The sequence below is a fragment of the Bombina bombina genome, chromosome 2 (assembly GCF_027579735.1).
Source record: "Bombina bombina isolate aBomBom1 chromosome 2, aBomBom1.pri, whole genome shotgun sequence".
Classification (NCBI taxonomy): Eukaryota; Metazoa; Chordata; class Amphibia; order Anura; family Bombinatoridae; genus Bombina; species Bombina bombina.
The window spans coordinates 506,241,780-506,254,885 of NC_069500.1; the positions used below are offsets into that span (position 1 = coordinate 506,241,780).

Genomic DNA, 13,106 nt, shown 5'->3' on the forward strand with positions numbered 1-13,106 from the left:
GTGGAGTATGGCTAGACCCAATCCTTGAAAAAGGAGAAAGATTAGAGAAAACCTACTATGGCTTTCTAAAATAATAAATTGAAGTGAAATAAATCCAAATTTCTTCAGACACCAAAACTTCACCTCCTTCATGCACCAAGGCAAAGAGAATGACTAGGGGTTGTGGGAAGGGAAGTGATACTTAACAGCTTTGCTGTGGTGCTCTTTGCCTCCTCCTGCTGGCCAGGAGTGATATTACCAACAGTAAATGATGAGTGGTGGACTCACCATATCTTAGGAAAGAGTATAATTGAGACTTTCCTGCCCCTTTAATCTCTTCAATGCTCATGACAAGCCATTCTCATCATGCACATAGTGGCCTGTGTGAGTATGACAAATAGGGTTGCAACCTGTCCAGGAATTAACCAGACAGTCTGGATTTTCATTTGTGTGTCTGTTGTTTTAAACGTAGTCCGATTTGGACATGCAACTGTCCGGATGTGGTGGGAAATGTGGTGCAAATATACACTGCTTAGTAATACTGTACTAGTACTTTTCTTCTTACTATGTGATGGCTCCTATATGATGCTTAGCTGTGGTGTGAGAGTGTGTGTGTCTTTGTGAGAGAGAATGTGTGTAAGATTGTATGCATTAGTGTGTGTGAGAGTGTGTATTTGAGAGCGTTTCTTTGTGTGTGAGAGTATGTATGTGTTAGTGTGTGAGATAAAGAGTGTGTGAGACTGTGAATATCTATGTAAGAGTTTGTGTTTATTTGCTATTATACATAATAAAATGACAAGTTTTTATCATCGTACAGGGCGATTCTCTGTACTACATGCAAGGGATCATTAGTGGCCTAGTGATCATATGACAAAAAAAAAAATTGCATTTATTTCTACTCACAAATTGGACCTTCTAGTTATTATACACCCAAAAAGCCTGTATGGGCTCCTATTTTCAAATTTAGATACCCTTGATAACAGTTTAATATGGTGATTACCGTAGTAACAATGTTCACCTGGCTATTTTCAATAATATTTTCTAAAATCTTAAAAAAACATATATTTTTTTAAAACATTTTTTGTTTCAGTCTTCCCACATACAATGAAATATACATTGAATAATGGTATATTCTGAATCTAATGGGTTTACTGAAGAAATTAATATATAATTTGTCACTGAAATGTGACATACAATTAGAGTTGCCAGCTGTCCTGTCCTGAATTAGCACTAGTGGTAGGTAGGGTTACACAAGGGCCCCACTCCAAAACTCCCCACCCATGACACTACTATATATATATCATCATGTTCAACCTGGATCCTACTTGATTTACAATAAATAAGCTCCAATTGAGCTTAAATTAATTCCATTAAAACTTAACACAGAATAGTGTATTTGCAGTGTTACTCCTTTATGATTCATTTTTGTAATGCTAGAGGTATAAATTTAGCTGATACTCAAGGGACTTTAAAAACTGGACATTTTAGTGTCCTGTATTTTTTAATAGACTTCACTGGACAAATTGTTAAATATTGAATTGTCCGGTTCGAATTACTGGACACCTGGCTACCCTACTCTACAATTGTGTTTACTTTTAAGCAGCTAAAAATGCTCAAAATGAGCTTAGCATAGGGTGAGAAAAAGCATTTGTAGTGATAAGGGGTTTATAATTAATTTTGGCAGAAAACCCATAAGATTTTTCTAAATGTTTATGATTGAACCCTTATTAGTAAACCTAAACTCTTCTATCCTGGTCACTGCAGTTAATTGCATAATGATTAAAATCTAGAGGTTGAGATGCCTATCTTTGCGTATCATTTTACTCTCTGTTGTTACCACCTAGGAAACCCAAAGACTCCCAGGGAGGTCTTGTTGAGTTCGATCTCCACAGCCAGAAGTTTCTCTGTTGGACACAGCAATATTGCGCAGCCTCATTCCATCATACATTCCTGCAGCTCTCTGATACTGACGGTTTCGTTCCATCAATTTTTCCGAGAGCTCACTGTACTTTCCTCTTGTATTCTTCTAGGATTTTTTTTTAATGCTGTCACCTCTCCTTTCATTGCAGTCAACTCTGTGTCCTTGCTCTGTACTTGATGAGAGTATAATTTCTCCACCTGCTTCAGATGTCCCTGTGCCTTACTATAAACATACTCTTGGTAAAGCCGTTCCTGATATACCTAAGCAGAGAGAGAAAAAACAAAAAGAGTTAACATACTTACTGTCTATTTTTCAATTTCTGTGTAATAGCAAGGAGTAACAGACTAAAATTTGGCCAATCCATTATTAGATCAGGCCACCAATAGAAGAAAAAGAAACTAAACTGAAGCCCCTCCTCCTCCTGCCAACTCCCTTCCTTTACTTTAGCTACAGACATCATAGAGGGTACAGCAACTGTTGTGAAGCCCTTAACATGCTCCATGCCCTGTACAGTGGCAGTATCCTGGGCTGTTACAACACCTTGAGACCATGCTATTTCTGCATGCTTCACAAGTGAGACATTGCAGAAATAGCATTATGGAGGCCACCCCAGGCTAGTAATTGCAGGGACATGGTCCCTGAGATCACATGCCTGTCAGTGGGGTGCCTCTATTACTTGAGATTACAAACTGCCGATCATTGTATCTCATACTGTTGCTGGATGCCTGCATCTGAAGCTATTCAGCAACAGTACAGCCACAGTCAATATATGACTGTTAATATGTATAACAATCACTGTGACAGCCAGTCACAGTGATTGGATATTTAATAATGGAGCCCTAGACACTGACATGTGCAATGCATGCTGGTATCAGGCTCACTGGACTGTCACTGGATGCCTCAGAAGAGAAAACTCTGTCCTTAAGGGGTATATTTAAGAAAGCAAAGAGGGAAAGGCAAAGGTAAAAGAAAAAATATATTAACAGTAAATATAACAGTTAAATTTTTTTTTTTTTTTTTTTTGCATAATTAGACTATTTAATGAATGAATCTGAATTGAAAACCTTCAAGCCAATAAAAAAAAGCCCACACTTTTTATGAAAGTAACACACTATAATTCGACAAAAATATCTTTAAACAATAATATGCTAAACATTAATTTTACCAAGAAAAAAAAAAACAGGCAAAAAATGATAATGACATTTTCGGCCCAAAATGTTTCTGCGACCAAAAATTTCGGTGCATCCCTACTTAAAACAATATTAAATATCAATATACTGTATTATTATTTATTTAGTTCTATGGAACAGAATCAGATTTAACAGGTTTTTTTTTTTTTTTACCAATTATCTAAATCATGTATAGTCTTAGAAAACTCATTATATGCAAAACAGTAAGTCAAGTAATGATCTTAAACAGCAGCTCTAGGCTAGCATTAAATTTGAAACATGCTACACAATAATTTTACTGAAAATAACAGGCAAAAAAAATGAAAAACGAAATAGCCAAAAATGCCATTTTCGGGCCGAAAACTTTTCTGCGGCCAAAATTTCGGTGGCATCCCTAATTGTGATAGCACATAAAGCAGTGGGTGATTCGTTACTATTGGTTGTGTACCAAAATAGTGCACATTCATGTGCATGGGAGATGATTGCAAGCCTGGACTAAGGGTGTTTCAAAGAAGGTAAGGTAACAATTGGCAACAAAGTAATAAAACATTCCACACACACACAAAATAAAGTACAAACACACATCCTGTAAGAAGTAATCCTGTAAAAGTAAAAAAACTAATCACAAAGTTATGGCGATCTGGAGTGCATTCATTGATATCTGTGGAGATGAGATCTTGGTAAGGTCAGGACCAGTAAGGTAAAGTTGGTAAAGGTCATTGTTTCTAGAGAATGAGATGCCAAAACAGGTAAAAGCAGGAGAAGACTCAAATCCAAGATCATCAGAATATAATCCAGGCCACTAAGGAAAGATCCTTAGGATTTGGTTGGAAAAAAAAGAGTCCAGTAGGAGGAAGGTTATGCTAAAGGAACTTCCTTAAAGGAAAAAAGCAGCTTAGTGTCTGAGTAATAGCAATAAGGTTGGTTTGCTGGCCAACTGATGACAATGGAGATTAACAAAAGTGAAAGTCAGGAAAGAAGAATTGTCTCAAGGAACGTTATAGCACTGATTAAGGCAGCCTGACTTTTATCCACCCGGGACCCATGCCTTTAAAATTTTAATCTATGTTTGGAAGCCTTAAGTTCCATTGTAAAGTCTGTTTCATTGGTCCATGGCACTCAGAAAGCCCAAGGAATTGTGGAGCATTCATTGTGGTGGATATGATGGAGCTAGATAGCAAATGTTTACATTTTCTAGTCTTAAGTATGTGGACTGCAGCAAGACCCATGTGTTGCTCATCAATCTAAAAAACTTTAAAATAAACAGTAAGCTCTAAAGATTACCTTGCTTGTTGATGGAAGAAAGTAAAGATGCACTGTCAAAAGTAATTAGTATGGAATGACCAGAGAAACACCTATTGCCAGTGTTAAAAGCCGCAATATATAGATCAGAGCTTCAAACTGTTCACTTGGAGAAGGGTATTCTGGGAGCCTGCAGTCATCACAAACCTTTCCCAGACTAACATTGGTTGTGGACCATTGAGTCCACTTGTTGAAGACCTGCCACAAAGTGTGCCTTTCACCACTACAAATGTCTCAGTAGACAGAGAATTTTGAGAAGTTCAAAGGTGGAAACAGGCTAATGAAAGGGTGAGGACACAACACCTTAAGATGTGACATTAAAATGCTGTACACAACTACAAAATAATAGTAACTACTCACTATGTTATTGCATTTCATCCTTTTCCTGAAACTCTTTTCTAACCAGTTTTCCTGTTTTTAATAGCTATAGGTGCCAGATACTGAAGCCCCCACTCACCAAAGTTAAAGTTGTAGCTGAAAGAATTAAAAGTGTGCAATGATACATGTAAATAAAAATGTGCAGCCTTTAGATGAGCACAAGACAATCGTGGATTATTTCACAACAGAGCTCTACATGTGTGGTAGCAATCATGGGACAGAAATAAGTTCCCACTATTCCTAAAAAGTATCAGTCTGTGGAGTTCTTAATGGAAGTAGCACGTCATGGGTATGCACACTATAAATTACAAATGTCACGAGAGCTCTTGGAGAGGATATAGGTTAGTGGGAGAAGAAGATTATGGACTTTCCAACAATGTTTTTTTTATATTTATTAGGAATTTGCAGTTGACATTGTTACATTTACAGTGCCAATATTGATAATTCATTGCTGAGAATTGTTCAGCTGAAGAATAAGCATGGTCAGGAGAAAGAATTAAAGGCCAATAAACACTTTAAAAGATACAGCCAGTTTCCAAACATTTTACAGTAGAATATTAAATAAAAAATAAATTCCACATTCAGAACTTAAAAAAAGAAGGCAAACTACAATACAGTTGTGAAACCATACCATTGCATTCTCTATATACTAAAGTCTAAAACAATGTACTTGCAGAGTAGAATTATTTTATTGGAGAGGAGTGTACACACTTGATTAAAAGCATAAATATACGTTTTAGAACCCTCTGAACTTTTAGAAAAGTAAAAAAACAAAAACAACAATTTAGATAAAGGGCCCTGTATTGTAGAGGAAGAAAACAGTGAATAATATTGAAATGTGCCAATACTAGAGACCAATACTTATAACTTGGGAAATATGGGACAAATCTGCATTTGGCAGACCCTTGACATTTATCTGACCTAGAACAGAGAGGGGTCAGACAATTACATGGTAAAAGAATTAGACACTAATAGATCCTTTCAATTTGTAGCATGAAATAGAAACATCTCAGAGCTTTAAACATATTAATTGAAGATGATGACCCAGAATTCAGAAGGGTTGAAGAGAAGACAAGGCAGGAGGAAGAGTTCCAGTTATATTTTTAAAATACATTTTTTACATGTATCATAATTTTTCCTTAGTTTTAGTGTTAACTACAGAGGGCAGTGTCTTTTTTTCATCTATGGAAACAGCTTCTTTTCTTAGGAGCTTACACAGTAAAATAATCTATATGCAAACTAATTTTCACAGTAAATTTCTTATATTTCTTAATAATGACTCATCTCGACAATGAAAGTGGAGCTAGACATTTAACACATGAGAAATAGGGAAAAACTGAGCAGCAAGATTGCCTGAGGACCTTTGTTTTTAATCATAGGGACAGTTTATCCAAAATATTTCCCCCTTTAATTTGTTCCTGATAGTGAGGCTGATTTATCGAAGAGTCAATCTCTGCGCATTCGTTGCAGTCCAATACGCTTGCTAGACATCGCTAATGCGATATCTACATACGACGGCCTTATTTATTAAAAGTCTGTCAAAAACGCGTACATCAAGTACGGCGCGATTAGCATCGGACTGTGATAAATAAGAATCATCGATGTTGCGGATATTGTTTTTTGCAACTTTATTTATACAATTTCATTACTGAACAAGCACATTTCTCTAAAGATTAATCTTTTATTTTTCATCTGTTAATATCCAAGGAAATAGCATAGATTTATACCTGAACAAACAATAATATCTCCTAGAAAGTTATTGTTCTATTTATTTTTTATACAAAAAAAATCTGATATATTGATATTTTCACATAAATTAATGTGTATTTGTATTTCTAGAAATCATGATTTGCCTATCTCATGTTTTTTTATTTTTTTAAAATTATTATTAATGCTAGGATTTGTACATATATCTCTGCACATACCTGTATATATATATATATATATATATATATATATATTATATATATTATATATATATTAATATTACATACATTCATATATATATATATATATTTATATATATATATATATATATATGTGTGTGTGTTATGTCAGAAATCTTTTGCAAACATATGTACATGTCCCTAAAATTCCTTATTTGTTCTAAACAATGTTGTCTTTCATATCTCTGTGTTTATTTATACCACTATATGTATATAGTGTAAATACATTATTATTCTGAGCAAGAATAATTGTGAATATAACATGTAATCAGGGGATCATATGTATTTATTTGCAATCAATGGATATTTTAAGAGCTGGGTCAGTTTTCTCTCTGCACCTGTGTAACCCTTCCTGATTGCAGTCTAGTTTTAAACACCACCCCTACACAGGTGTCAAAAAATGGGCTGGCATATAAGATGACATTTCTTAATGAAAATGAAATTCAAGAGAAGGAAAAAAAAACACTGAAAATAGCATGACAGTAAAGAGGTGATTTTAATTTCTTGCTATATCTGATTCATGACAATTTAATGTTAGGTAGACTTTCCCTTTGATCTATAAGCTTAAGACAATATTGAATCAAACATAATTTGATTATTAAAATCATTGTCAAAAATATTACACTGTGTGGCCTAATGTCATCATCAATCTTTATCTTTAATACTATATACATATATTCATACTTTCAAAGTATAATACACAATGTAACAAATGGCACTTACAAGTTCTGATGAGTGATCAATAACTCAAGTATAGAGCAATTTGATTTGTTAGTGATAGTAGAAATTTTTTATTTCAATCAGATTTGCTGATTTAATTAATCACGTGATTAAGCATTTACCAATAAGAAGTTGTGGGAGAACTTCAACTAGTTTGTGGGTTGTTTAAGAGTTTGAGTATTGCGTCAAATTTGGTGCGAAAAGTGTTGCGAAAAGTGTTGTTTCATATTTGGTGTGAAGTGGAGAGTGGGACTTGTATTACATGCGTTAAAAATTATTAATTAAAATTATGTAATGTATTTATTTCATTTTTATCCCTATAGCTACTAGTGCACCAAGTTTGAAGCAATATTTTGCTCCAAATTTGAAGCAATAATATTGTTCCCTTGCTTTGTAATGAGAGACAAAGATGTAACATAATCCATAAGTAGGGTAACATCCTCCACTACTTGATTTTTATTTAGTAATAAGGTCTAAATAAAATCAACTTAAAAGGACATGAATCCCATATTTTGTCTTATGATTTATAGAGTATACAATTTCAACGTTTCTAATTTACTTTCATTATCAAATATGCTTCATTGTCTTGCAGCATCAAACATAACTTTTCTGCGTTTTCAGACTCCCATTGATTTCTATGGCATTTGCGGGCCTCAAGGGTGGTGGTTTGAACGATAGGTACGCTGCGTCGGAATAGACGTGAGCGTACTTGTTGAATGTTTGATAAATTGGCAAGAGGGTCAAATAGAGTCAAATGTGACGGCGGATGATCAGTATTCCACTCGAATAACACAAGCATCGTTCTGCGTCGGATTGATATTGCAGGAGCGTATATTAACGTCACACATTTCAACATTGACGATCTTGACGCTTTGTTAACTACGGTGGATCAACTTTGCGTCTAATTTGATGCTGAATTCCAGCGTATATCAGTTGAAGCATTGATAAATTGGCCCCCAGTGTATTAAATTGATTACAAATAGTTCCTTTACCTTTATATCAGCATTTGATTTTGCCTGTGTTCATTGGGAACACATTAAAGTGAAACCAATTTTATAGTATATAGTCCCTTTAACTTGTACTAGGTTGCACAAAAACATTACTTATGACTTACCAGATAATTTCCTTTCCTTCTGTATGGGAAGAGTCCACAGCTGGGAAATACTGAACTTGGCCACCAGGAGGAGGCAAAGACACCCCAGCCAAGGCTTAAATACCTCCCCCACTTCCTCATAACCCCAGTCATTCTGCCGAGGAACAAGGAACAGTAGGAGAAACATCAGGGTGAGAAAGGTGCCAGAAGAATAAATTTAAATTTAGGGCCGCCCATCGGAGAACACGGGCGGGAGCTGTGGACTCTTTCCATACAGAAGGAAAGGAAATTATCTGGTAATAATTTATGATTTTCCTTCTTAATATGTGAAGAGACCACGGCTGCATTCTTTACTTGTGGGAAACATATACCCAATCTCTAGAGTACATGGAATGCTAACGGGAGGGAAAAAAGTGAGGTGGACTCTAATCTGAGGGCACCACAGCCTGCAAAACCTTTCTCCCGAAGGCTGCTTCAGCAGAAGCAAAAACCTCAAACTTGGAAAATTTGGAAAAAGTATGTAAGGAAGACCAGGTAGCCGCCTTACAAATCTGATCCATAGAGGCCTAATTTTTGAAGGCCCCAAGAGGAAACCACTGCTCTCGTAGAATGAGCCGTAATCCTCAGAGGAGGCTTATGTCCCACTGACTCTATGCTAAACGGATGACACTCCTCAGCAAAAAGATAAGGAAGCTGAAGAGGCCCCTCTGACCCCTACACTTCCTGGAAAGGAGAACAAACAGAACTTCAAGGCACAAACCACATCCAGAATTACGATATAAACGTTTCCTTCGACGAAGAAGGATTAGGACATAAGAAAAGAAACCACAATCTCTTGATCGATGTTGCAAAATGACACAACCTTAGGAAGAAAACCTAACTTGGTTTGTAAAACTGCCTTATCAGCATGGAAAGCCAGATAAAGAGGGACGCATTGCAAGGGCAGACAATCACAGATACTCTACTGTGCGCAGAAGCAATAGCCAGTAGAAAAGGAACTACCAAGACAACAATTTATTGTCTACTTCATGCATAGGCTCCAACAAAACCCGTTGCAAAAACTTTAAGAACAAGATTTAAACTCCAAAGAGGAGCATTAGATCTAAACACAGGTCTGATCCTAGCAGAGCCTTAACAAAGGACTGCACATCTGGAGGCTCAGTGAACCTCTAGTGCAGTAACACAGACAGGGCCAAAAACTGTCCCCTCAGGAGACTTGCAGAAAATCCCTTCTCCAGCTCATCCTGGAGAACAGAATAAGTAGGGTCCTCCACAACTTATGATAGATGTGATAAGCAACACAGCGTACAAGCTCGAATGAGAGTAAAAATAACTCTCTCAGAAACACCTCTCTTGGCTAGGACTAAGCGGTCAATCTCCACGCAGTCAGCCTCAGAGAATCTAGACATTGATGAACAAAGAGATGTATATAGAGAAAATGAGAAGCACAGAGCATTTGCTGGAAAGTGAATTTAATGGATAGGCAATCCAAAAGAAAAAGTACAAACAGTGTGCTGTGAGGGTAAATACCCTCAGGTAAAATACAGAGACAAATATATTCGCAAGAGCTAGCAAATACTATGGCTGATGCGTTTCAGGCATTAGCCTTACTCATTAGCCGCGCTGTAAAACATAACTTTCTACTGAGATTAAAAACTCTAGCCCTCACTGTGATTGGTCACCGGGGGTTCACATCCCCTAACAATGTGACCAATCCAGTTAGCAAAACGACACACACCCCACTCAGGTTCCGTAAACAATGTAAGAGTCAAGAAGTAAAATCCTTGTCACTCTGCGATCGGAAGGGAATCTCCTATGTCAAAACATATAATGCTTTTCACTATGTTACTGTAGCAGAAACTACATAAAAATTTATCCAACCTTGGCAATACAATTATACTATAATTGGATTCATAGCGGAGTAAACTTGAAAAGATCAATGCCTACAGAAATTAATTTGATTTAATTTAATAAAGTTTGGTAAAGTAGGATTCAGCAGTTAAGGTATACATACTATTATAATAAACACTAACAGTAGGTCCCCTACATAAAGGGAGGTCAGTGAAAAAAAGAAAAGAAGGGGACGGGGAAATACACATTTATAGTAAGCTTCCTAGCTAAACAGTCACATCCGAGCCTGAACAAAAATGGATGTCAATAAAAAGCCCAAATGTTTGAAGAAACAGTTTAGCAAAAATCAAATACCAAATAATAATAAAAAATAATATATTAATAATTGATTATGGTTGTGATTAGTAATGACACCCTTCGCTCTGTAAGGAGTCCAGTCGAGAGATGTTAAACCATACTGTTAGACTAATTGTTATTACAAAATCTAGCAATAGGTAGTGATTATTAGGATATTCATAGTACCAGCAACTTCGCCAGGGGTCCAGGTCAAGGAACCACGGAATCAACATAGAGCTAGGTTGTTAGTGTGGCCAGGGGAGAGTTAAAATAGTTAATGTGGAGCGGGTCCAGTATTCATAAAGACAGAAACCCCCCCCCTCACACCTATACCCTCAAACTGAACACAAAATAGATTCTAATATTTTTATTTTTTATCAAAGCAAACTACATTGCTGACCAGAAATGAATCAAATCAAATTCAGAATTGAGGCCTTCTGGAGTTCTAGTTCTCAATTAAAGTCGATTAAAGATCCAGAAGGCCTCTCTCTCCCCTAATTTATGTGTCCTGTCTGTTAGACCTTTTTTAGGGGGTATTTTATCAATGATTATCCATGTGAAGGACCCTAGGTTTTTCTGATGAACATCAGCAAAATTGCCTGACTAGAGGGTTGACAAGGTGCCATGCTCAGATATCAGACATATGTTCCTTGATACGTGTTCTGGCCTCCCTAGTTGTAAGCCCTACATACTGAAGGGACCATTCTTTGCAGGTAACCACATATATGATGTAAGTTGTCTGCAATTCAGACAATATTTAATCCTGAAATTCTCTCCTGTTACAGATGAGCTGAAGGAGTCTCTTACACTCAATTCTCTCACATGCCACACAGGTGTGATAATGGCATCTAAATGTGCCTACACATCTGAGCCATGAGGAGACGTGGGACTCTCAGATCTAATCCTGGTTGGGGCCACAATATTTCCAATGGTTCTATTCTTTTTATAGGCAAACCTAACTCCTTGATCAGCCACGTTGATCAAGCCATCATCCGCGGCCAGGAGTTTAAAAATATTTGTCTATAATTTGACAAATTTCACCATACTGTCTGGAATACTCAGTGATAAAGGTGACCTTAATGTTGGAATGTTCAGTCATGTCCAGTCTCTTTTGGATATTCCTATTCTGGCTCAGTAAATTTTCTCTGGGGATCCTTTCAAACGGCTTTCCTGGCCAAACTGATCGTTTGGGCACTATATCCTCTCTCTTTAAGTCTTAATGCCAATTCATCCGCCTGTTCATTGTACACTGAAGAAACAGTACAATTTCTTTTCAAGCGGATGAATTGGCCCCTTAGCCACTCCCCCAAATACCCTTCGTGGGTGGCAACTAGAGGCATGGAGAAGTGAATTCCCTGCGATTGGTTTACGGTATACCTCCGTCCTTATTCCATGACCAGATACCCCTTCAAGAGTGATATCTAGAAAGTTCACTCATGAGGTCTGCACCTCTGAGGTAAAACCAATACCCACAGTGTTGTTGTCAAAGATTTTCAATGAAGTGAGTCAGGTGTATATCCGACCCCCCCAGATGAAGAGCAGGTCGTCAATAAAACGTCCGTACCAAATGATCTCCTGTCTGTTGGGGTTCCCCTCCCCAAAGACGTGGGACAGCTCCCACCAACCCATAAACAGGTTGGCATAAGAGGGGGCAAATTTAGCCCCCATCGCTGTCCCACGTCTCTGGAGAAAGAAATCCCCCTCAAATTCAAAGTAATTTATGTGTAAGGAGGAATCTGGTAACTTCCACCACATAATCCACAAAGTCTGATTCCCCACCAATAGTATTTGTCCATAAAAAAACGTATAGCTTCCAAGCCCTTAATATGGGGTATAGAAGTATAGAGGGATTTTACTTCCACATGTAAGCCACTTGTAGTTTGATCTCCAAGTAATGCTACTAAGAAGATTTATGACATACTTGGTATCCGCCAAGTGGCTCCACAAGGTTGCTTACCAGGAGCTGCAAAATGTTGTCCAAGCACTCAGACAAATGTTCCAATAGGGAGCCAATACCGCTCACTATTGGCCTCCCATGCACATTTTCTTCCGACTTATGGACCTTAGGTAGATGATTAAAGGTAGCAATGGTAGGATTAGACAACAGTTAATAGTTTTTTTGTGTCTGGATCAATAAAGCCAAGTTCCACCTCATCATCTACAAGGGAGGGCAATTGGTTTTGGTAGGGCTCTATATACATGTATTTATTTTGGGCCTGAGTGAGCATGGAGCCTAAGGCTAGGGGATGCAGAGTTTGGCACAACAAACTGGAAGTGCCAGTAGGACGGGGGATCGAGAATTGCCTCAATAAGGAAAGCGATTTCTGCACACTGCATACCGAATTGCATCCCAGAAGAATTACCAGGAAAAAGGTATTATACCAAGGGGTCTGAGGCTCAACAAGTTTCCT

The 13,106-nt window shown here is 37.2% G+C and overlaps 1 protein-coding gene across 1 annotated transcript in view; it reads right to left on the reverse strand.

Annotated features, from left to right (window-relative positions):
• Positions 1-13,106, reverse strand: part of CCNB1IP1 (cyclin B1 interacting protein 1) — a 142,471-nt gene that overhangs the window by 103,507 nt on the left and 25,858 nt on the right. Inside the window, 3 exon segments of the mRNA XM_053699912.1 lie at positions 1,837-1,990; positions 1,992-2,018; positions 2,020-2,160. Of these exon segments, the coding sequence (XP_053555887.1) occupies positions 1,837-1,990; positions 1,992-2,018; positions 2,020-2,160 (322 nt within the window).